The 25,159-nt window shown below is 40.6% G+C and overlaps 2 protein-coding genes across 4 annotated transcripts in view; one reads left to right on the forward strand and one right to left on the reverse strand.

Annotated features, from left to right (window-relative positions):
• Nucleotides 1-18,339, forward strand: part of WDR19 (WD repeat domain 19) — a 123,013-nt gene extending 104,674 nt beyond the window's left edge. Inside the window, exons 35-37 of the mRNA XM_074992613.1 lie at nt 2,772-2,848; nt 4,136-4,260; nt 17,758-18,339. Of these exons, the coding sequence (XP_074848714.1) occupies nt 2,772-2,848; nt 4,136-4,250 (192 nt within the window). The 3' untranslated portion in view covers nt 4,251-4,260; nt 17,758-18,339. The remainder of the gene's footprint in view (nt 1-2,771; nt 2,849-4,135; nt 4,261-17,757) is intronic.
• The window catches only part of RFC1 (replication factor C subunit 1), a 62,082-nt gene continuing 42,731 nt past the window's right edge, over nt 5,809-25,159 (reverse strand). For 2 of the 3 annotated variants that reach the window (XM_074992615.1, XM_074992614.1), the window contains 18 exons: nt 24,366-24,435; nt 23,959-24,257; nt 23,342-23,449; nt 22,332-22,511; nt 20,378-20,482; nt 18,355-18,751; nt 17,317-17,426; nt 15,536-15,650; nt 14,957-15,045; nt 14,439-14,576; nt 13,028-13,123; nt 12,747-12,845; nt 11,913-12,067; nt 11,676-11,793; nt 8,957-9,102; nt 7,775-7,988; nt 7,048-7,230; nt 5,809-6,326 (listed from right to left, as the gene is read on the reverse strand). In XM_074992615.1, the coding sequence (XP_074848716.1) occupies nt 6,249-6,326; nt 7,048-7,230; nt 7,775-7,988; nt 8,957-9,102; nt 11,676-11,793; nt 11,913-12,067; nt 12,747-12,845; nt 13,028-13,123; nt 14,439-14,576; nt 14,957-15,045; nt 15,536-15,650; nt 17,317-17,426; nt 18,355-18,751; nt 20,378-20,482; nt 22,332-22,511; nt 23,342-23,449; nt 23,959-24,257; nt 24,366-24,435 (2,700 nt within the window). In that variant the 3' untranslated portion in view covers nt 5,809-6,248. Of the gene's footprint in view, nt 6,327-7,047; nt 7,231-7,774; nt 7,989-8,956; nt 9,103-11,675; nt 11,794-11,912; nt 12,068-12,746; nt 12,846-13,027; nt 13,124-14,438; nt 14,577-14,956; nt 15,046-15,535; nt 15,651-17,316; nt 17,427-18,354; nt 18,752-20,377; nt 20,483-22,331; nt 22,512-23,341; nt 23,450-23,958; nt 24,258-24,365; nt 24,436-25,159 lie in introns of those variants that run through there. The other variant, XM_074992616.1, reaches the window with a different exon arrangement.

The following is a 25,159-nucleotide window of genomic DNA, read 5'->3' on the forward strand; positions in this document are numbered from 1 at the left end:
AAGCTAGGAGGGAGTGAGCCTAAACTTATCTTTGTGAAAAGTCCCTCCAAGCCCCAGCCCAGCTATCTGAAAAGACTTTGGCACATCCCTCTGCCTCAGTCGGTGCCCCTGCCACAGCAGCTGACCTGTCTTCAGCATGCTTCTGGCCTCTGGCATCATCTCCACAGCTGCACCTGTGGGAAAATCTGCTGTGGTTTCTCCAGCCCTGTCCCTGCCAGCACCACAGAAGAGAGTGCTCTCGTAACCGAGTCGCAAATATTCAGCACCCCGACACCATCGGCACTGCCAGCCTCAGTTACCTCAACTTCAGGGCAAAAGAGGTAGTCAAAAATCAAGACCCTGCCCTTGTGCCAGACCAGAAGCACGAGCAGCACTGTACAAAATCTCTGCACTGCTCGCACCAGGCACACCCAGGGCTGAGGTACTGCTCCACTCCTGTGCAGCACTGGAGTCAGTACTGAAATGACCCCAGACAAGTCTTCGGCACTGGAGTGTGGCACAGCATTGAAGTGGTGCAATGGAAGTTCACAGTCAAGGGCATATATGGTACAGGCTAAGCAGGGGCAGGCCCTACACAGAGTTTCCCCGCAGCCCCCGACATCCCCATGCTTATCACAATGTTCAGGGTTTTTGCCTGGCTCAGGAGCTAGACCACTCACTCCAGGAGGCAGTGATTTCAACTGTAGTAGTGTGTTTTCATCTCAGTGCTCCAGTCCTATACAACCCACCTGGCAGGACATGCCACCAACCATGGCATACTCATTCTCATCACCATGAGCTGCTGGTGCATTGTTTATCCAACCATGACATCCCCGAGTTGTCCACCATCACCACAGCCTATGACATTGGTGCCATACCAGCCATCCCAAAGCTCAGGGACCTCTTCATGAGAGGTCAAACAGGGATCCCCTCTGCACCCTTCCTCATCCTTACAATATGGTACTCTCAGTGTCACCCACTCCTACAGATGATGCCATTCAAAAGAGTGGCCCAGGCTCAGCAAAGACAACCTACAGGAGGTGCCAGTCAAGCAATACAGGCTCCCCTGCACCCTGCAGCCCCCTTCTTCCTCCAGCATCACCATGCCTATGGACAAGGCCATTATGGACCCCACCAATATTATATGGGAGAAGTAAAAAAACTAAAAATCAGTGGGGCCAGATGAATACCCAGAAACCAACTACTCCAAGATAGGACCAAAAAAGCCAACAACAGAACACGACTGATCATTACCTACAAACTCAAACCATTGCAACACATCATTAAAGACCTGGAGTGTGATTTAGGATACATTGTATTAGACCTGAGGTAACAGGCCTGTTCTGTCCTATAGAGAGCTTCCCAACCTTATGAGGATTCTCACTAGCACCCACAGGCTATACCACAATACCACCAATCCTGGAACTTTTCCTTGCAACAAGCTCCATTGCCAACTTTGTCCACATATCAATTCTGGAGATACCATCACTGGACCCAACAATGTTATTCACAGAATCACAGGCACATTCTCCTGTTCCTCAACTGACACCATATATGCCATCATGTGCCAACAATGCCCACGCACCATGTATATAGGACAGACTGCAAACACTCTTTGACAAAGAATGGATGGACACAAAACAGACATCAACAAACTCCTAACTCACAAACTTGTCAGCCAGCAACTTAATGGAGTGGGCCATTCTGTTAATGACCTGAAAGTCTGTTTTTTACTGAAAAGGACCTTTAACCATTTACAGACAAAATGCTCAGAACTGTATATTCAAATTCAGCATATTAACACATGCTTTGAACTGGGACAGCAATTACCTGGCCCATTATAAGGACTCTTTTACATACTTTGCTTTAGCTAACTCTTACTCCACGCACCCCCGCCTGCTACCCCTCTGTTCTTCTGATCTGCCAACCTTGATAACAATTATTGGACCTCTGTGCTTTACATATTGAGTCTGTTCTGGTAGGGCTATGATCTGAAGAAGTGTGTCTGTCTCAGGACAGCTTATCACCTAATAAATAATATTGTTAGTCTTTAAAGTGCTACATTGACTGCTTTTTTCTTTAGTTTATAAGTGATGTCATTTATAACTGTCTAGTTTGTCTCTATCCTCACTGATTAATAAAACCACTGAATATTTACAGTATAATAAGGTGGATGGTAAGAGAAGATGTGTGTTTTTAATTCAGACTGCTGTGTGCACACTTAAATTTTTGAAGATGTAATATTGATGTATCCATGAAACCTTTGTAAATTAAGGAAGAGTGTATACAAGGAAGAAGTTGCTTCATGCCAAGCAGACCGCCACCAATCTGCCTTGCCTGCAAATTTTTGATCTCACGTTGGATAACGTGGTATGAAAATAGTTTCACAGCTCTGATGGCTGTATGCTTAGCAAGTGAAATCCTTATACCTAGAACATACTCCAATATAAAAAAACCCATACATTTTTGGTAATTGTCCCTTGCTGTACTTCTGTCAGAGGGGATAAAGGGAGAATTTTAAAATACCAGAAAAATGTTATGAAATTCTGCATCTTCTCTTATTCAGAGCTTTTTAAAATCCACAGCAATATTCATAAAGTAACAGATGCAAAAATGAAGTATCCAAATTATTACAATCCCTTGTAGTGTTTGCTTGAAAGTAAGTTACAGTAGCATTAAATCCAGCCAGGATATTTGATACTATTGCAAGTTAGTATTGCTGTTCTCCAGAAAGTGTCTGAGGAGGAAAACTGACAAGATCAGGTTTAACCATTGAAAATTTTTACCTCCAGGGTCGACATATGATAAAAAGTGACTGGACAGCCTGCCCACATTGTGACTTCCCTGCCCTGCACTCAGAGTTCAAAAAGTAAGTTGGAATCTTTCTTACTGAATAGGGTTTGCTTCTTTAAATAGCAAAGACCCTTTTCCACAAGGAATTAAACCAGAAAGGAGAAGCTTTAACCCTTTCATTCTGAAGGTCCATCATTTATCCTTATTCCACACTTTCACTATAGTGCTATCAGTGTGAATAGATCTGGTCACGTCAAATGCATGCTACCTCTAAAGCATACAGTCGCTGAAACAACTTTTAAAAGAACTAGCTTTTACCTTCTACAACTTTGCAACACTTTTCCTTACCCTCCCCTCAAGAGGTAATGTAGACATACAACTTGCACTGGCCTGAGGAGCCACAACTATCCATGTGGTCCCCTTAAGACTTGAAGGGCCAAAGCAGCTGTAACCCTTCTCCTTATCGTTCACCACCCCCCACTATAATGCTTGGTTCCAGAGTAAGAATGCACTTTGTCCGCACGTTGACCTCAGTTCTTCTGACTTAAGCAAGAGAATAACTCCTGATTGGCAGTCAGAGTGAAACAGGATCAGTTCCTCAGCTCAGTTCGTGCTTATTACTGAAAATTCAACAGACCTGCCTGATCAGTGATGAGCCTTCCCTTTCAGCCTTCTTTTTATTCTATGAATTGACTGTTCTTTTAGATTTACATATCTTACTTTCAACCTCAGTAGCCTTAAGACTGCATATTTGACTTGATTTCTCAAGTGGGACATGAGCTTTAAATACTCACATAGCCTATCTCCACAATATAGTAATGTGGGTTAGACAGCCGTCCAAGAGCTTCAGTCAGTTTGTGCTTCACTATATCGGCATTGAAGAAACTGCTTCTTTCCAAAGAGTAAATAATTACAGTAGAACCTCTGAATTACATACTGGTCAGATATGTCCCACCTTTGAAAGTACACAGACAGCAACAGAGATGCTTCTCTCCTCCCACCCCCAAAATCCGACTAAAAACAAAGGAAAACAACATTTACCTTAGTAAAGTTGTATTAAATCAGTGTTCGGCTTTAAACTTTTGAAAGAACCACCATAAATGTTTAGAGTTAATCTCCATTCCTGAGGTGTTCATAACTGAGATTCTACTGTATTTGATACCTTACAACTGAGTCATCTCCCCCTCCCCTACTAAAATGGATAGATTTTTAAGGCCTGAAAGAACAGTTATAGCTATTTTAGTTTGATCACCTTCATGCCAGAGCACAGAATTTCTTGTACTTATATAGGGATTAAGCCCAACATGTGGTTGAAAATAGCATCAGGACTGAAATTTGACCTGAAATATTTCTTTTAAAATAGTATGTTGCAGAGTGAAAATATATGTCCAATGTGCTCTGAAAAAGTTAGTGTTGTCCATCTTAAGAAGATAGCTGACTGCACACCATACCTCAACCCAGAAGAAATGGAACAGTGAATTTATTCACGTAAGTGATATTGCCATTTGCAGAACAAAGCCTAGGATGAGTCAAGATATAGTGACCAGCTTGAATTAAAACTACTTGCAGTGCCTTCTTGCCATCCTCTTGGACAATGTCAGGTAGCAAGTTTTGGCTTGAAATGCTCAGTCTTCCAAGAAAGCAACCAAGTCCTCACCACCTGGTGCCATTAATTCACTCCTCCCTGTATTCTACAGTAAATACTCTACTGGTTAAGTTTTTTAAGCAATGTTTAGCTGAAGTCAACATATTGGTTTGTAATTCAGGCGGATAAAGCTTACTATTGTTCAGCTAGCACTTATTCTTTGAGAATTATAAGTAGTGCACTGTACCTACAGCTCTGTAGATTTACATCGTGGGTATGGTATTAAACACTTTTGAAAAGAAATTACTACCATAGACTGATTTTTCACTTAGTACTTAGGTTCAAGGAGTCAGGACTGATGTTTAGACACAATAGCTGGAGAAGCTGCTACAAAGCCAAACCTCTTTCGTAATGTTAATTGCACATCTTAGAAGGTAATTTACATTATACTGACAAGCAGTTTCATGTTCATACACAGAAAAAGAGGCAGTTGTACCAAACTGTTTTGAAGACAATGTTTGGGTCCTTCTAGAGTGTTGTGGCATGGAGGAAGCTCCTTATTGGTTACGGAGACTTACACACACAGGCGCGCATGCTTAATACTAGAGAAACTGCCAGTTCTATTTATTTTGTGATAGATTTATAAGTATTTATTTTTGTACTTACTGAAAGCAGAATAAATCAAATTTTACCCCTACGTTTAACTGAAGGTCCATGCTCCACTTCAGCCACACAAATGGCAATGTCAACTCATCGTATTCTTCATTCTGTGCTGCATATGTAACTTTGTCACTTCATGAGGGGGTGGTAACAGTAGAATTTCCTCTACATCTTTGGTGTGACTGCTCCCAAGTGAGTTCATTTATATGGAATTCATTACGGCTGGGGTTGATAGCTAAGAAATGTGGATTAACTGAAGGAAGTGGACACCACAGAAGTTTAGTATAATAAAGAGCATTCCACTAATACCAAGATGTTCAGTATACCCAATTAAAAGTTGTTCTAACTTAAGATATCAGTGTTAAAACAACAGCTATGTAGAAATCCTTATGTCTTTATTGCTTCAGTTCCACCCTACAAATTCTTAGGAGGGTGGGCAGTGGGAACCCAAGTTTTGGATAAGAGCAATTAGGTTTGGACTTTTCTCCCTGTGCTTAGCTCCTGAACAATACAGTAAGAGCATTAACCTGAAGCCTTAAATCTGTCTTTCCACAGCGAATACATGCAATTTTAATTCCCTAGCACAAAAGCATTAATTGAGGTGTTTTCCACACTTCTGTACTTCAGCAAAATGAGAGGGAGGATGGAGGTGGAAAGCAAAAACACAGGGATGAAATTTTAATGCAGACACTGAAGTAGCATGTTAAGGTATGCTGGGACTAATACTATCTCCAAGCTATGAAAAGAAAAAAACTGAATAAGCCAAAATATAATTTAAAAATATTTGTCAAACTAATTTTATTGCAATTTTATACATTGCTGCATTTTTCTAATGTACAAAAGAAATAAGGAATTTCAGGTTTTTGCATTATGTACAAGATTTCACCACATAATAGCAGACACATAGTAAAAAGGTTCAAAGCCCTGTGAAGAAAGGCTGCTGAGACTAATCCCTTTCAGCATGTTACTTCTGAAACTGGTGCATTATGTTTACAATTTTTATACCCTGTAAATTTTAACATGGTGCAACGTTACATTATTTCTGCATAGGCGCAAGTGCGAAGCAGTTACCTCTATAAGAGGAACATTTTCAGCCCACTGGTTCTACCCTTCTCACCATTACAGGATCACTGCTTCAAATTACTGCCAGAAAGTGGGTATCACTGGGCAAGCGAAGCGGAATCCAAAACTCAAGAGATAGCCCAATATCAGTGCTGAACAGTTCCGTTTCTCATTTCTTTCCTTTTCCTTTTCTTGTTTCTTCTCTGTTGTCTGCCTTTGATGGCTTGGAAGACTTCGCCTTTTTTTGCTGGAAATAAAATGTTAAAGTTTAAAATGCAGGTTCCATGTGCCATGCTAAATTGGCAGGAAAAAAAATGGCATGGCAACATTCTCAATGAGGATATATCAAAAGGAAGTGTTAATAAAAAGTAAGGATATCAAACTATCAGTTACTTCCAATTTGTGTCCTGATCCTGTAGCAGTCAGTCAGTAACCAAAATAAAACCAATTCTTCTCCAACAGAGAGAAATCATTCAGGATGTTAACAACATTTTAAACTGTATCGGGACAATGAGCAATACATTTCACAGACTTTTAGAGCTGATTGCATCTGGCTGCCAGAGCCAGAACATTCCAGGAGCTCTGCAAGATACCCTTTTGTGGTGAAAATCTGAACAGCACAATGGAGAAGTCTGTCCTATTGATGCCTAAAGCATTCCCTGGAATTGTGGAATTGATGAGATGAGGTGTTCAGTTGCATTACAAACAGAACAGTAGCTCGCTGAAAGCAAGGCCTTATTTCACTCGGCTACTTGAACAAAACAGCTGTGTGCTGCAGCCTAACTTTCAAACCCCATTTGCAATAACTTCGACTGTTCTAAATCTCATGTTAAACAGCCAGCAAACCAGTGTGCGCATGCGCTCTAGCCTTTGGTGCAATGAGCACTAGTAAGATAGTCTGAATTCTCACAGGAGACAAGTGGATTTCTTTAGTGTTACACTAGTGTACTATCAGCTGGAAGTATTACCTTAATCATGGCATCACTTTCAATAGTATCTTGGTCATCCTCAGACTGAAATTCATCAGCATTCACCTCTTCATTCAGTTCTGAAGCCAATGCAGGCTGCCGTTTAGATGTCTTTACTGCATGCAGGGAATACGGTGCTAAATGTGCCTCTTTGTTATACACACGCGTAAAAGCTGCTTTGACCTGTTCAGAGTTGAGGGGAGACGCTGTAAACATTAAAGACTCCAAATTTTTGGCTAACCAAGCTGTTAACTGTACTCTTTGGCATACATATACTCTTTCCTGGGGGAGCCCTTAGCCAGATATCAGGGAAGGAGCATGGAGAGTGCACAGGAGGAGTCATCTAAATTACATAGTCTGGACCTAATCTGTATTTCTTCTTTGAGATTCAGTCATTTGGCTACTGGAGAACTGAAAGCATGGCTTTCAAAATTGTAACTGCAGACAATGGCAACCAGAGCCAGCCAGACATCATCTGTCCCAAAGCCACTTCACAGTGGATAAAAGCAATGAGAAGTCCTGTGGCATCTTACAGGCCAACAGATTTATTAAAGCATAAGTTTTTGTGTGCAAAGACCCACTGAAGCTTATGCTCCAAAAAAATCTGTTAGTCTTTAAGGTGCCACAGGACTTCACTGTTTTGCAGATACAGACTTTCACAGTGGATCTATTCTGTGTTTTATTCATTAGCTATAGTTTGCTGATTCTTTGGCCTAGTGTGTTTTACCTTGGGGTCCAGTTTAGAAAAGGGACTAGGGTTGCCTCCCCAGCTGGATATTTCCATGATATTTTCAACATCTTCTCTCATCAAGCAGTAGGAGTCCATGAATGCTATAGCGTCCTGTACACCTTCTGTTCCCAGGTTTGTCAAAGGTCTAACAAGTGCATTGCGCAAGTACGACAAATACTCCGTGTTTACAGCAGACTTACTTGTGTGAGTTCTTGCCAAATGGAGAGAGAGATTGTGTTAAACAGGTTAATTTATTACATCAGCTCAGCCTGTTAAGAATCAGCTATGTCTAGACCATCACAATACAGACCACATTTCTGCATGGAGTTACAACTGCCCCTGCTTCAAGATCTCCAGATTGCAGCCCTGGACACACTGTCATTCACTGTGGACTAGCTCGCAAAGGGCATCCCACAGTGAAAAGTAGAAAATTAGGTCAAACCACAATTTTTTACAATAACTCTCAGATGTTAATTGCTGATTATACAAAAATTTCTTTATAGGCTGCTACTAACTAACACTGTTAGTGGTAGCCTATGGCTAAGTTCTTGGAATGCTACCATTGCCAGCCAATGCACATGTACCTGTGTCCTTTCTTTCTGATGGACCTCTAATATTAATTTTAAACAGAGAAACCTGTTGCAAACAGAGGCTTTTCCATTTCCCCTCACATTTGGCTCCGATTCTCCAAATCCCAGTGTTACCTTCTCTGCCAGATTCATTCAGTCCTCAAAAACAAGGCATTGTATGGCACCTTGAAGACTTACATTTATTTGGGCATAAGCTTCCATTGGCAAAAAAAACACTTTTCCACTCCATGCATCTGACAAGCATAAATATATTAATTTGCTTATGCCCAAATACATCTGCTAGTCTCTAAGGTGCCACTGGACTCCTCCATTTTTTAGCAGATACAGACTAACACAGCTACGCTTCTGATACTTGTCACCATTCAGTCCTGTTTCTAATCCATTTGCATTTTCTTATTAGTGCCCTCTCTCCTGTTATGAGTCCTCAGTACCATTTTTCTCTTTACCTGCTGCTCTCCAGAACCCAGAGCCTCCTAACTACAACAGCAAGAGAAAGATCTAAACCAGAGCAGAGTTACACTAACTACCAGTGAGAATAAACATCCCACAACCATGTACAATGGGAGGTCCCACAGGAGGTCTGCATTACCTGAGACTCATGTGCATTGCCAGTTCCTGAACAATCCGGTCATGTTTGCCTGTGGATGAAAATTTCCCCAGCCAGCCTGGAAAGTTAGGAAACTGCGACATGTGACCTCTCATCAGCTCCCCTGGAAGAACACTCGAATAAATGGCCTGAAAGATGAGGTACACACAAAATTCAGTTCAAAAGTAAATGTTAACACTGACACCAGGATTTCCTGATGTGACATACGGAAAATGCAAATTGTGCTTTAGCAGTAGTGGGGTGTTGTAGAAGTCAAGTACAGAAGACCTACACAAATATAGTTTGCATCTGCAATATAGAGGCCCAGGACTGGCCCAGGTTAGCTGACGGGGCTCCAGTTAGATCCCTAAGATCTCAGAGCCTGGGCTTCTGTCCAAGCCAGGAGTACACACAGCAGCTTTTAGCCATGCAGCCCAAGCCCACTGACCTAGACAGACGCTGACAGGAGCTTTTTAGACCAGTCATGGGCAGCGTGAGGGCACTGACCCCTTGTCTGTTCTCCTCCCCCACATGCCTCTTGTGCACTCCAGCACTGGAGCCACTTCCTCCTAGAGCAGGAATGCTACAGGGGAAGAGCAAGGACAGAGTGCAAATCAGCAGGTTTGTGGCACTCTGAAATGCTGGGATGGAGGGAAGGTGCAGGTAAATGCAAGGATCCAGTGTGAGAGGCATACATGTGAGAGGCGGAGGAAGCAGGCAGAGGATCTGTGGGACTGCATGCTGCTTTGGCCCACTGAAATGAAGGAGGGTCACCAGTGTGACCCCCTCACTCTTTCTGGTTGCCCATCACTGGTCTAGACATATCCATATGGTATCTATGATAATAGTTCAAGAGCTGCAATGCATGTCAATACCAGATGGTCCTTAATAAATCATGTCAAACTGTATTTTTTAACCCCTATTTTAAGGGCAGCACACACACATATCCCACAATGCACTGTACATATTAAGGGGGAGTTATCCAGTGTTTCAAGATACCATATCATTTGCTGTTTAGATATAAGTTCGTCATTGTGGGGCTTCTAGATGTTCATTGAAACACTGAAAATAATCAGGAGGGTGTTGTTTTTTTTTTTTAAAACACTTTGCAATTATAGCACTGGGAGCCAAAACAAAGTCCTAAAAGAGCCACATGTGGCTCCACAGCAGCAGGTTGCAGACTCCTGGTCTGGGCATTACATATTTCAGAGATGTTTTCAGTCATAGGGCTAGAGCTGAAGTACAGCTACTGACGCATGACACAGAAGAAGGATGAGGTGTCTCAGTGGGATAAATTAAAAGCCTAACAGACATCTTAGTCCACTTAAATGTCGAAGGCTTTGATACAGGGGCCTTTCCTGATGATTCTGACTCAGCTGCCTTCAGAGCATCTCCTGAACGGAGTGCCTAGACACATGAATGACTCTCTCTCTGAGCAAGTTAGGCACCTTACAGGCACATTAGGCTCAGTAACAATAACTAGTCACCGTACACAGCTTTTAAAACTTTGGGGATTCAGCCTGGGCTGGGCCTCAGCACCAGTTTGAATCCTTAAAGACTGCAAAACACACCAAAACCAAAAATCCCTATCCTAAAACCGATTTAATGGACTTTGGACACTCCACCAGCCTAACACACACAAAATCGCATCTGTTCTCTGTAGCGAAGGAACTGAAGCAGCTTGGCAGAACTAAACTCGTTTATATATACAAACCTTGGCCAAATATTTAGCTTCTGAGGATGCAGTCATGCATTCCCCCATTGGGCACAGCTTTCATTAGGCTTCTGTAAACTTGACACAAGGGGCTGCGATAGCATCTCTCAAAAGCTGGTATGAAGGGTGAGAGGAGAGAAACGCCACAAAGGGCTGACCAAGAGGGCATGGACAGATCTCCAAATAATCATTCTCCAGACTGTCAGCTTTAATATTAAAACAGTCTAATAGTTATGGCTGCAAAGAAAACTTTCCAATTGTGTCCATGTTACCAATGAATAGGTGTGTGCCTGAGTTTGCAAAGAGTGACATCACCCATGAGATATGAATTGTCTCATTTCTTTCAATGAATATTAACTCAGATGCCAAATGATATGTGAACCCTGTCTTCCCCAAGAGAGTGGGGGATGGTGTTTGCAGGGAATTACAAGAACTAGCCATGGGGGTAGGAGACACACAGATGTTGAAGACCTATCCATCTCAATTTTCTAGAACACAGGCAAGGGCACTCTTTTGGTAGCACAGGGGCAGCAGCTGTGTATGTTGGGACACCACTTGTTATTCTTCCCATTCTCCAGGAGGGGAGGGAAGGGAAAGTTCACAGACTGCATAAAAATTACTCCTCTGCCGGAAGTGAGAGGCATGCACACAAGCCCTGTACTGTCACCTTGCTCCCTGATAGTCAGGGGAGCAGGAAGAAAGAGACAGCAGCAGCCTAGTATGCCCAGCTGCTGCCCCCCATGCCCTGCCAAAATGTCTCCCTTGATGAAAGAGTTGCAGGAGGCAGGCAAGGTCCTGAAATGCTCAAGCTTTCAGAAGCTGTGAAGTGAGGTGTATTGTGAGGTGCTTTTAACTCACAGGAATATGAGAAATATAATCAAAATGGCAGTATCTACCATTTGAACTGAACAGTAACGTAACAGTAATATAATAAACTAGGACAATTTCAAGGTAGCTTAAGGATACATGGAATGCCAGATGTGTGTGAGAAATAAAAGAAGGGTTCACCTGTGTAGGCAGAAGGTTCCAGTTTTGTTTACTGCGAATCTGCCTGTCAACCAGATCACCATCGCATATGCTGTCAGCTGCTCTGCTCAGCAGCATCAAGTGTTTTTTCATGTTACCTCTGGAGAAAAAAAAATAGTTGCCTATGTTACTGCAAGAACCTCCACACACAGTTTTTACTTGTTAATATATCTCACACGACTCCACCATCTCCCCCATTTGTGATACTGGGCTACTCACCGAGCAGCAACAGGTTTCACATGCACATAGTTTTCCTGAACAAAAAGAGGTGCTAGAGAGTAATCATGGAAGAACAAGTCAGATTTGTCTATAAGAGACATGTGAGCAGTTTCCTCTCCAGCAGCAAAAACCTTCCTGACGACATCAAAGGGGCCCTAAAATAAAAGCATTTTAAAAAGCAAGCTGATCATATAATCAACATATGCTGTATCCTCTACTAATGGTAGCTCAGGACAGGAAGTAACTATATTGATGGCCCACAGTTACATCTGGATTCAAATACGAAACTTCTCTGCTAGAGCTCCTTCTAGCCAAAGTACTCTATAGACATTAAGCCTTAAGATTTCACTCCTCTGTGCGGGTGGGGTAAATAGTGCTATTGTTATTTGTGAGCGTGAATGACTCTGATGTTTAGGAAGAAGCGAACTCCATAACCTTCAGGGAGCTACCAAGTTTGTGCTTTGTAAAAATATATATTTTATTGGTGGATAAAGCTCTATTGTCTTCATCTAAAGTATTTTTAATCTTGCAGAGTAGATTAGATCTGCATAGTGAAATCCATAATGGACTTCAAGGAGCACTCTCATCTGTACTTGCTCTGGGATAAACTCTACTGATTTTGTTTTACTCTTCAGGTCTGGTGACAAAACTTTAGCAAATAAGTGGGTCTGGTACATAGTCAAAACACTTTATAGGGAACTGACCACCTCTGTGTATTTTGAGTTATAGTATTTTATTTCTTTTGTTGAACTCTGTCAATAGCACTTATAAGCACCTTCTGGTTACTAGGAACAAATGCATTAGCTGTTGAGCCAACACATACACTTCTCTTACCAGTTTGATATCCTTTTTGGCTTTGCTGGCATCAGCTTTTGCCTCATCGTAAGTCAATGATTTATTTTTTGTACACCACATACTAAGATTATGTAAAACCTGGGAACAAACAAAACAGATAGCTTACATGTAGGTAAGGTCATCAGACAGGGAAAAACATAGGAATAACACACCTGATCTCTGAACAAATGAGCATGCGCACGCACGCACGCACGCACAATAGCGTTCATGTGCTACAATGCACGTATGGCTTCCAAAGTTGCTTCAGGTGTATAACTGACCTGCCTAATGTCCTGATTTGCTGCCAGAATAATCTCACTCATAGCTGGAGCAGGTATCTTTAACCCTTCTTTAAATGCAATAGACATCATGGCACCCTGTAATAAGCAAAATATTTGAAAGAGAAACCGTATTTCTGTACATATAAGGTAGTTAAAATAGAATAGTATGAGTGACACTAAACATGCACATCCACAGTGAAGAAAGTTACAAGATTTTATTTCCACTTACACTCACCTCTCACTCTATGAACACAGTGGTTCCCAAATTTGTGCTCGTAGGCGAAAACTTGTAAGAGGGACACTAAATTCTTATTAAAATACATGTAAAAGTGTCTGATTGGTTCCCAGAGCTGGGCAAAGGAGCGGCAGCAGGTGGCGCTGCTTTTGACAGGTTGGTGAACCTTGGTTTTGGGGGTTGGAAAGGTTAAAGACTGGCAGCAGTTTGGGGCCACTACTGGGAGGGAGGATTAAAACCTGGTGGCTGGCTGGGCCTGTGGGACAGGTGTCGGGGTTCAGACGGCTGAAGGTTGGGTGTGCGGTCCTGCGGGGTAGAGGAGAGGGTCAGGCTGTGGTGGGTTAGGTCTTCTGGGCTGGTGGGGAGAGGAGGTAGGGGTCAGGCTGCCGTGGGGCCAGCAGAGGTACGGGGAGGACCAGGCTGCCAGTGGAAGGCGGGGGTTGGGCTGCCGCAGGGCCGGTGGAGGTATGGTGGGTGAGGGGGAAATCAGGCTGCTGGCAGAGGTCAGGCTCCCCTGGGGCTGACGGGGCGGGGTGATCAGGCTGCTGTGGGGCTGGCGGAGATATTGGGGATGGGGGGGATTGGGCTGCCGTGGGGCTGGTGGCAGCACGGGGTGTGGAGAAAACCAGGCTGCTGTGTAGGCGCATGGGTCAGGCTGCTGAGGGGCCGACAGCGGGCGGAGGTCAGACTGCCATGGGTTGGGTCTGTGCGGTTGGCAGGGGGTCAGACTAGGGCAGGTTAGAGCTGGGGAGGGGATTAGCCTTGTATTAGTGGGGGAGTTCACTCGTACAGTGAACAAAGGTAAGTAAACGTGTCCCTCATTTAAGGGAGTACTCGTTTAATGAGGGATGAGTGTACAGTTTTTTTTAAAAACAGTTATCTTTCAAGTATGCATATCTGTAACACATTGCTACCTTTACTTGGGTGCTTGGCTTTTAAGAAAGTGGCCTCACTATACATCCACTTTTGAAAAAAAATGCAGAATAGCCAGAAAGATCCACCCAGCCACTTTTCAACTCCTGAAGTTACTCCATGCAACTTTATTTTTAACCTTCAGCGTTGTTGCAAGTTTCTGTTTCTACCAGTGACTTGACAATTAACAAAATAAATCCTTACACAGAACCGGCTGCATTCAATGCAGTGCTACTCAATGACCCTCAAAGTCACTATTCCTACCTTAATTTGTTCTAGCCGAGGTCTCTGAAAGCGAAGATCAAAACAATAATGGACGAGGGAACGAATCTTGGGATGGTTCCGATCATTACACATACAGATGATAGGAATCTTTGTGTGTTTGATCAGACCAATCAACTCCTGCAATTTAAACATATTTACATGGTAAATGTTAAAGTCTTCATATACCACAGTTTCTGCTATTAGAATTTGTTAAAATTATAAGTCAATACTTGAGCCAAATCCTTAGCTGGTATAAATCAGCTTGGTGCTATTGACATTAATGGAGTTACATTGTGGATCTGGTCCTTCTTTTCCCTATATCTAATACTTGTGTCTTTCATTTACCACTATATTGAAATATAAAATTATTTCCACTGTCTCACAAATCGCAGTTCAAGTAGGTTTTTTAGTTCCTGACATACCAAGCTCTATGATGAGATCATCATCTTGATTGACTACTTTGTCCATATAAATCATACACATTTACTAGTGACAGCAACAAACTGTAGGTGCTTCACCTGTATTCCACCTCTGTCTTCATTCCCTGCCATTCCATCCACTTCATCCATGATCAGTACATGTTTCATGCTAACTGATTGAGACACTCCTAAACAATTAATAGGGATAAATTGAACAAACACTGAAACCTTTGCTTTCCAAGGTTATAATAGTGCTATTTACACAACTCTACAGTTATATCTGTATCAATGAAATGTTCATCATTCTGCCACTCACACATACAGTATACTCAAATACAACATTCGCATTGCAATGTTGACTGATCCTGTTGTCATTTCTATACTAATCAAGGGCAAAAAAGCAATTAATTTACAAGCAGTTTGTGTAATTTCCAGAACAAATAGAAATGTCAACCTATATTCATATTTTGCATTCATTCCAGGCCCACTGTTCTGACTTATCACATGAAACACCCTCTCTAAAATATGGGACTGATCCTACCAGCTAACGAGCACACTCAGTGGATGTTCTCAAAAGACAGTACAATTACTTGAATTCACTAAGAGCTGAAGTGCTCAACACTGCTCAAAATAGTGCCCTATCTAAAAAGCAACAATACCATCAGCCACTCCACATACCAGAACAGAAGTCTTTCATGCTGGTGTTATTTAGGGATTCAGCAACCACCTCCTTCAAACTGTTTTTACTGCGAGTGTCACTGGCATTCAGTTCCACATAGCTGTACCCCAGTTCCTAATCCAATACAAACCAAGCAGAACAGTTAGAATACAACAACAAAATCCAAAACCACTCATCAGAAAAGATGGGAAGACGATATATTTATCAATTAAAATAATATATAGCTTTGTATTTAGGTTCTCATTCGAGTTGTTCCTCCTTTCCTATTTCATCCTAAATATTTCATGCTATACTGTCCCACAGCAGACCCAAGTCCGCTGGATTTAATAATTCATTTCTAGAATTCTGTAAATTTTGTGTGTGTGTGTCCCCTCCCCCCCCCATTTTGTAAAACTGGGAGGTCACAGATTCAGGCACAGAAGTGAACTGATGTGTCACATTAAGAACTCAATTTAAATTAAAGGAATATATCAGTAGTTCTCAAACTTCTGTATTGGTGACCCCTTTACACAAACACACCTGAATGTGACCCCCCCCATTATAAATTAAAAACATTTTTTAATAATAAGCACTATATAAAATGCTGGAGGTGGATGGGGTTTGGAGCGCAGGCTGACAGCCTGTGTAATAGCCTTGTGGACAGCTTCCCCCGCCCCAAACCCAAGGGGTCATGGTCCCCCATTTGAGAACCCAGAATGTCTCAAATGAAGTAGAAGTCAGAGTTTTTGTTTGTGATTTTTCAAAGAAGCTAAGAGTTCTGGGCCTAACTCCAACTATCTTTCAATAGGGTTTGGGCACAAACTCCCTGAAGTCCCTTTGTAAATAAAGTCTGGGGTTTTCCATTAGTATTTCTGAAGGGTTTACAGTAAGAAACATTTTGAAGGACATATCCTCCAATATCCCCCACAGTGAAACTAGGCAGATTACGCCAGAGTTTAATCAATCTCTTCAGGATACACCCCCCGCACTGAAAGCCAGAGGAGGACCCCGTAACATATACTATATAGAGAGGAAAAAATCAATTATAATACAGTCTATATAATTACTGATATAGTTCAATTAGTAAAGTGCATATATAGTTAAATATTTTAATAAGATTATACTGACATAACTGGATTTTTAAATGTAATAAAAACTGAAATAATTAAATTATTTCTTTGTTTTACAATTGTAATTATGTTTTTAACACCCGATGGCTGCTGTCTGCATATGATGTACCTGGGAGTCATGTTGAGCAATGTTATTAGACAAACATTTTATAGTAATTTTCAAATTTCAGCAAAAATTCAACACTATCCCAACTCTTCTCAGCTTCTTTCATCTTTAACAATTCACTTTGAAAGAATGTATGACAATGGAGGAAGCGAAAAGATTTAGCAGGAGTAAAATATATATATTTTACACCAATACCATGAACCTATAAAAAAATCCCATCCTCAAGCATAAACACCATGCTCATCAGTATCCTAGCACCCATATCAGTGGCTGGCAAACAGTGACCCACAGGCCAGATATGGCCAATTGGGGTTCTGTGTGCGACCCACAAGACGTTTTGTTTACTGTTGCTCACATGCAGGGTTGCCAAATTCTGCTGGCTTCCATCCATGTCCTTTTTCTTTACCAGTATTACTGAAGTGACATGCACCTGAAGCCAGGGCACATGATCTGAGGTGCATGCTGATTGCACACGATAGTAAGAGTTTCCAATTGCAGGTGCAAGTTAAGGCCAATATTTGTGTCTTCTCCTGCACCCCAAAAACATTTGTGAAGAAGCACTCACCTCACAAACTAAAACAGCTGTAGTAGTTTTACCAATTCCTGGTGGCCCTGACAGCAAAGCTGCTTTAAAATTAGTACCATCGTCTTTGCCTCCCAATTTACTGGGTTTTGCTAAAAAAATTAAGAACAACAAGTTTTAGATATATCTAGATATAATACCAGGATGGTACATAATCGTATATTTTAAGGTATGTTTATAAAGTACTAGGCCATATAGCAACCAAGCTCAATCTTTGGCTCTCAGAACAGACTACAACTCTATAGAACAGTTAGTAGCATGAACTTCTGGAGAATTGTAATTCAAATAATTTCAGTTTAATAAAATCAGCAATTGCACTCTTTACTTTCAGTTGCTATGAAACACTATTAGTTTTGGAGATGTTAAAAATAAGCTTGTGGGTTCCAGTGAAACTTACTTTGCCCTTTTAATTCTCTCTTACAGGTCCTCATGCAAGGACAGAAGAAGCTAGTCCTGCACCCCACTGACTAGCCTGCAGAGCCTTTTTAATTATTATTATTATTAAACTCACAGATTATCACTAAAGAAACTTGTTCCTTATTGCCAGGACCTTGAGAACTCACTTCTCCATGTGCACAGCAGCCACCAGAGTATATTATCCTTCAGGGCATGCTGGAAGGCCCACCTTTCCTCCTTGTTAGTGAAGAAATCGGTGTTGGAAAACACCAGCCATGTTGGGGGACTCTTAAGGAATGTGGGGAAAGGAAATTAATGATTGTTTAGGTTTGGGCCTTTTATACTTTGTAAATATCCCAATGAAATATAAAAGACTGTACAAAAGTTACAATATAAATCTGATGATCTGAAAATGTTTGTTTTACAGCTGCAAAAGTAAAACAGAGACCAAACACTTGGTAAAAATATTCCTAATCTGTGACTTAAATCTGATTCCAGAATTCTACAGCTTCTTGCATGATATATAAAATTCTACATGATGCAGAGCAATGCAAACACCTAAAGTTCTACAAAATGAGAAATCTACAAAACAGCCAGAAAGATGGATATTAATTGCATAGTCACCGTGTTTGTCCTCAGGAGTATTCTTGTGCCAATTCTGAAGCCATCGTAACAACTTATTTGCACAGCTTTGATCCCCTTGCTGTCCAATTACTGTTTTAAGAGATGTGGGCTTATATTTATCAACCCACAGCAAGCTCTCTTCTTTGTCTTTGCTCATCTCAGGAACACAAGTCTCTTCAGACTTTGGCGCATGCTTTTTCTCTGCAGCTTGCTGCTTGAAGTCCAGACCTTTCTGTGTTTCAGCAGTTTCTTTTTTTAGAGATCTGAAGGCACCTCCTTTTTCTGGAGTGGAGTAGCTTTTTCTAGAGTCCGTCCCTTTCTTAGCTGGGCTAATTTTTCTTTTTTCAGGCTCAGCTTTCTGTGGGGTCCTGTCCCATTTAGACTTTGCTTTCTTTGCCTTCAGAGCCACAAGAATGAAATGGTGAAGGGCAAATAAAACCATTCAGGAAATACACAAGCCAGTATTGTAAAGAGCTAGAAAACTTTTGTAAGTGGCACAGCTTATATAACTAGAGCTAACTGGAATTTTTTTCACCCCTCCATAGAAGATTTTATGCAAATGATTTCTCATTTTCATCAGAATTTTTCCAAGGAAAAAGTCTGAAATATTTAGCAACAAAAATTAAAAATTTAACTTGGGAGTAGCACTGCTCTGCCTCATGAGACTTGCAGTCAGGCGATAGAGAAGGCCATGAGGACCATGGACTATAACTCTCATCATGCACCATGGTCTCTCTTATTCCTGAGGCACTACAGTGTATCCTGGAGTCCCTCATGGCATATTGTGGGAGACTGGGGAATGCATCCCATGGATGAGAAAAGGGCACCCAACTACAACTCTCATGAAGCACCATTGTGGCATTTCAAAATTAATTTTTGTTTGTGTTTGTTTTTCAACAAAAAAAATCAAAATGGCCCATGGAAAACAGATACTTTCCATGAGGAATGAAGCTCAATTGTAAGCCCAAGTTTCCATCAAACACATTTTGGAGCTCTGACACCTCCAACAGAAACACAAGAGTTCCAAATGTAGTTATGTGCAAGGATGGCAAGGCTGTGAGTGGATCAGAGCACAAATACAGAAGCATCTCAACTTTGTATCTATTTTTAATGGAACTGTTGCTGTTATTGGAGATACACACACATCTCCTAGAACTGGAAGGGACCTTGGGAGGTCATCTAGTCCAGTCCCCTGCCCTCTTGGAAGAGCCAAGCACCATCCCTGACATCTATTTGCCCCAATTTCTTAATGGCTGCCTCAAGGATTAAACTCACAACCCTGGGTTTAGTAGGCCAAACCACTGAGCTATCCCTCCCCCTATAAACAATCATTACAGATCAGCTACTAGTCACATAATGGCAAGACCATGTCAACCTTCAGTTTTGAAACCAGGTTAGTAGCTCTAGAAAACTGTGAATACTGTTTGCCTAGTCATTGTAGACTGAGCTTAACCACAACATAAAAACTTCTATATCATTTGTTAACAGTTTACTTAGATTAAGATTATTTAATGTTTGCACAGAGGAGTGACAGTATAGCAGCACTATACAACTGCTAAATTTATCATCTGCAAGTTGCACTTATTACTCTAAATTTGCAATTAAATCTCAGTCGAATTATGGCCTTGATATTGTACAATACCATCCATCTTCATTTAGACCACACAAATGGGAAATAATTGTGTTGATTTGCTAGAGCTATTACAAGTTAAAGAATAAACAGCATGTATTACATTTATTGGCTCTCTCTTGAATATACTCATTCCTCAGATAAGCAGCAGTAAGCGTATGTTAGTATATTAAAACAGGTTAAAAAAATCTGATAAAACTACAGCAAAAAAAGCAACTAAAAGGAAGTCTTCTTAGCCACGATACAAAACATGTATTTTCTCCCGAAGAGATGTCAGAGTGATAGACTACACAAAACCAGTCTGAAACTGCCAAAGGCTGGAACGGGGGTAGACAAACACAACATATTAGCAGACAGTACTTTCAGAAATAAAGCAAGTTTACTTATACAAACCTCCGCTTCAGCTGCTATTTCATATTTGGACTTTTTGCCTGGCATAGTTCGAATCAGATCAAACAGACCATCCTCATCAATAATTTTTGTCCCTAATGTTGATGCCTTGAAAAGAAAGAATAAGATTAGCTCAATTGTATTTTCATTATTCACTGCTGTAGAGCAGATTAAGTTTGGAAACACAAACAATGCTCAAAGCTACTCACACTATAGTTACAATTTTAAAAACAAAAATAAATACCAAATATAAAATTTACACAAATGAGACAGCAGGGGAAGTGGTTAGAGATGTGTGGTTGTTTCTAGCAGTCATCAAAATATTACAGTAACATTTAAATCCTTTATAGACATGCAAAATGGTGACAAAAAAAATTACCTAATTTACACAGCTGGACTTCTTATTTTAATTATTCCTAGAGGTTAACTTTTGAATATCCATTTCAAGTGGCAACAAGACACTTTAGACAACAGTCTGATGAATTTACACCTTCAGGTTGATTTCATGTCTTGTCATGCACCTTTAGTCCACATTAATCAGAACTATCCTATTCTACTGCTCAGTGAATGGTCAGTACCGATTGTAATCATGTCTGAAGCCTTTCATATTAATACTGTATTATATGTATATTTGTAATTTAGCACTGCTGTCAATTTTGGCCCCATTCCTACTCCTACGTGTAGAAAAGAGCATACTCCCTCTAATATACTGACTATATATATGTTAACATGATTGAGTCCTCAAAACTATTGTCAAAATTTAAGCTACTGCTATAAAAAGAAGGAAGTCAGTGTTACCTTTATGTCATAACTGAGGCACTATGTGAAATTAATGTACAAAGAAATGCTTTAAACATCTTTTTCTCCTTAAGCCAAGTTACTATTTCTCCCCTCCCCCCACATTTAAATGTGCTTTTTGGGAGAACTGTAGTTTTGGAAGGGAGATGAAATGATAGCAAATTTACATATAGACACAAAGTTTTGGACAAGAGAGAAGTTACTCTAAGTAAAGCACTGATGATTTTTATATCCAGCTGTTCTTGTGTCAACAAAATGTAGGCTTAAAATTAGACAAAGGTGTTAGCCATCAGAGCAGTGATGTTCTGGAACAGGTTTTCAAGGGGAATGGTGGTAGCAAAAAACCTAACAGGTTTTCTTCAAGACTGAACATGACAAGTTTATGGAGGGGACAATACGACAAGACTGCCTGCAATGGCACGTAGCTGATCTGCAACTGATTGTAGTAACTCAGAGCATCCTCATCTAGAGTTCATCACTGGCTATTGGGGCTATTTGCTACTGATTTACTACAGAGAATTCCTTCCCAGATGATGAGTGATTGTTGAGCACTTCAGCAAGACCCAGGATCCGACTGACTGCCATATTTGATGTTGAGAAGGAATCCTCCTCTGGGTCACAAAGGACAAAACATGCTAGGGAGTTTCACTTTCCTCTTCAGCAAAGGTACAGATCACTTGCAGGTTTTAAGAAGTGTAAATGATGAATTCTCTAGAACATGAAATCATTAGATCATGATCTGAGGACAAACAACCCTGCTAGGCTACAGTTATACTATCCTGAAATAGAAATCCCACAGCCCAACATCATGCTTAAAATAACAGGGCTATTCATTCCCACTACCCCTCACCATGACAGGAGTAGCAAGAAGTTCGAAATAGGCACTAATTTCAAACTACTAATGGCACTGAGTTCAAAATAAGTTACCTCAAAATAACTTATGCAATGCAAATTATGTAAGTTATTTCAAGATACGGCTACAGTGCAGATCTAGTCCTAAAGGTTATAGGTTCATTAATGAAGCAGGCAGGTGAGGATTTGTAGCCCGCAACGTATAGGAGGTCAGACCACATGATTACGATTGTCCCTTCTGGCCTTAAAGTCTAGGAGCAAATCAACTTAAGTACTTCTTTCTTGGATCATACATAGTAGCACTCACCTTGTCACACTTAGACTGGCCACAGTCACGTCCCATAATGAGATAGCTTGTCTTCTTGCTGACATTACCAGTAACTTTTCCACCATAACGTTCAATTAAAGACTTGGCCTCATCTCGTTCAATAGACTCCAGGACTCCTGTAATGACGAACGTCAGGCCCTCCAAGCAGTTTTCAGCTCCCTAAGAATCAAATATTGCAGTAAGCAATATCACTTGATGGACTAAGAGCAAAATGTCTCCTCATTACAAACAAAACATCTTCAATACTTTGGTTTCTCAAATACTGTTTAGTTAGACGACATGGTCAAAAGCCAACAACAACAATGGATAGCCAGAGTCAGAAACGTTTGACACTTTTAGCTAAGCTTGTGGGGAAATTCAATTTCTATAGTTATTTACTCCCTGTGCTTCAAACACTGCAAGTCAGTGGCAGTCACTTTCTTCAAAAGGGGAGAACAGCTGCTTTCAACTATAAACATAAAAAAATAAACTTAAAATCCAATAATATACTAAGGATTTCCAGTCTAATATTTAGGGTTTTGGTTTTTTTTTTTTTTTTTTTTTTTTTTTTTTTTTAATTTGTGTGGTTTATTTTTACATAAAAAGATAGGGTTTTTATCTTGTCAGAGGTTAAAAAAAACCAAACCAAATCAGTATTTTCCTTGGATAAAAAGAATTGGCTTGCATCAAATTACTGTGGTCCTGGAAATGAGCTCAGCAACTTGACAGAACTATAAATTGCAACAATTAATTTTCATAAGCAACTTTCAGTGCCAAAAATTTTAATTTCTAGTGCATCTCTCACATATTAGAAAGCGCACACACTGGAGAGATTCAAATGTCCCCCTAGTGATTAGCAGAGTGCTCACAGCTGTGTTTTTAGTGTCTACAGGGGTGCACATTAACACATGCCTTAGTGCACATAAAATTTATTCCACACATGAATAGGAAAACACACACATCTGGATGGAAAAGATTAGAGTGAATATTTCAGCCAACCTAGGACTTACTTGTGGTATCTCTTTGGAACCAAGTGCTTTTGGACCCTCACGATTAAGGAAACTTCGATATGCCTGGTAGTTGACTCGTTTCTTTTCAGAGTCCTCTGGACTGATAGACTTTGAAAGAAGAAATTTACTATAAGCAATGAAACAAACTCAAACTTCACTTTCTTTAACGTTTCCATACCAAAGATTCAAAAAGCCATCCACTTCTGGGACCTCTGAGCAGCAAGGAAGCCCTTATGCACCAACCCCCCATTCTTCCAATTTCTGTATTATTTAACTGTTCAGACAAGTACTTCCTTCCCACAGAATTTAGCATGTCCTGTCTTTGCATGTATCCCTTTTCAGCGGTGGTTGTTAACTACATCTGCTAATTCATTTTATCAATATTCTTTCAGGTAATTTTTATTTGCCTCTGACACACACATTGGAGACTTAAGACCTCATTAGAAATTTGACTTCTTGAAATCAGAATTTCTCTAAGAAAGGCAAACATACTGACTAGCAACAATAGTTAGAGATGAAGAGTCTGATTAAAAAATAAAAAAAAACAGCTAACAAACACCATTCATATCCTTGTTTCAGCACCAAGCCCCCATGATCTCCTGATGAAAGGTCACTACCTCAGGCTTTTGGGGAGAAACTCTCTGTTTCTTTGGTGTACTCTTCTCTTCCTTTCCTGAAGTGATTTTTTCTTTTGCCACTGCACTAGGAGATCCTCTGTCCTTTTTATTGCTCTCTTCTTTCTGTTTCAGAGCAACAAGCTTAGAGCTAGGTTTCAACGGCAAGGTCTTATTCACAGACTCCATTGCTTTACTGACGGAGGATTCTGGGTATGGACAGGATGCTCCTGTGCTTTGAGATTTAGTTTGTTCCCGTGCACGGTTATTCCTTGTGTCATCTGTTGAGTCTGAAGATTTCCCTGGGGAAAAAAAAAGAGGGAAGAAGTGTGTTAATAGGAGAACCTTCATATATTACTGAGAGCCAACGTTTTTCTGTATGCTAACATTATCTTTTTGAGACTGCATACGTTTTTCTGTTGTGTTTGAACTGGTCGTGGTAGTTGAAATGGTTTGCGTCTCTTCCACATCTTTTCGAGCCTAAACAAATGAACAAAATACCAGAGTAAGAATTATACATGTTCTGCTGGTTCAAAACCTCTCTCTCTCAATTTCTACAAGCTGGGTTCTAAAAGGCCCTGCTTAAATGTTTACTCCCACAACTGGTTAGAACAGTATTTCATACAGCCTTTCTGCAAGTGCACATCTAAGCGGATTTTTTTTTAGCACCAAATTTTGTCCTCCTGCATGCACCCAACTCCCCCTTATGCTAAAGGTAGACATAGACCTTTAAACTATGATGACAAAATCTGATCCTAATCAGTTCATTTGGGCAATTTAAGAGAAATAGGACTGTGCTTTCATTTCTTAATTTCAAAAGAAGATTATCGCTATCTTAAAGGCATTAATCTCATGTACTGTAAAGCATAAGTAGGTGCCCTCTTTCTGATTTACATCTCGCCTGTTTTCATTTTGAATGTTTTTGTTTCAAAATAATTCAAGAAAGCAGAAAAATCATAACATTTATTACAATCCTACATTTCTGCTTGTTTTAATACTGATGGGCAATGCCAGATTGATAACAAGGAAAGTTACCAGGTACACTAAAACAGAGGGCCCACAACTTTCGGGGCTCATTTTCTACGTTTATTCAATCCTTGGCTTCTCTGTTGAGATTACCAACAGTCTTACAAGTTGGTAACAAATAAGGTGATGGCTTTGTGACAGGGACTCTCAATTTACCTCAAGTACTAAGTCACAAGAC

Source organism: Carettochelys insculpta, chromosome 4 (assembly GCF_033958435.1).
Source record: "Carettochelys insculpta isolate YL-2023 chromosome 4, ASM3395843v1, whole genome shotgun sequence".
Classification (NCBI taxonomy): domain Eukaryota; kingdom Metazoa; phylum Chordata; order Testudines; family Carettochelyidae; genus Carettochelys; species Carettochelys insculpta.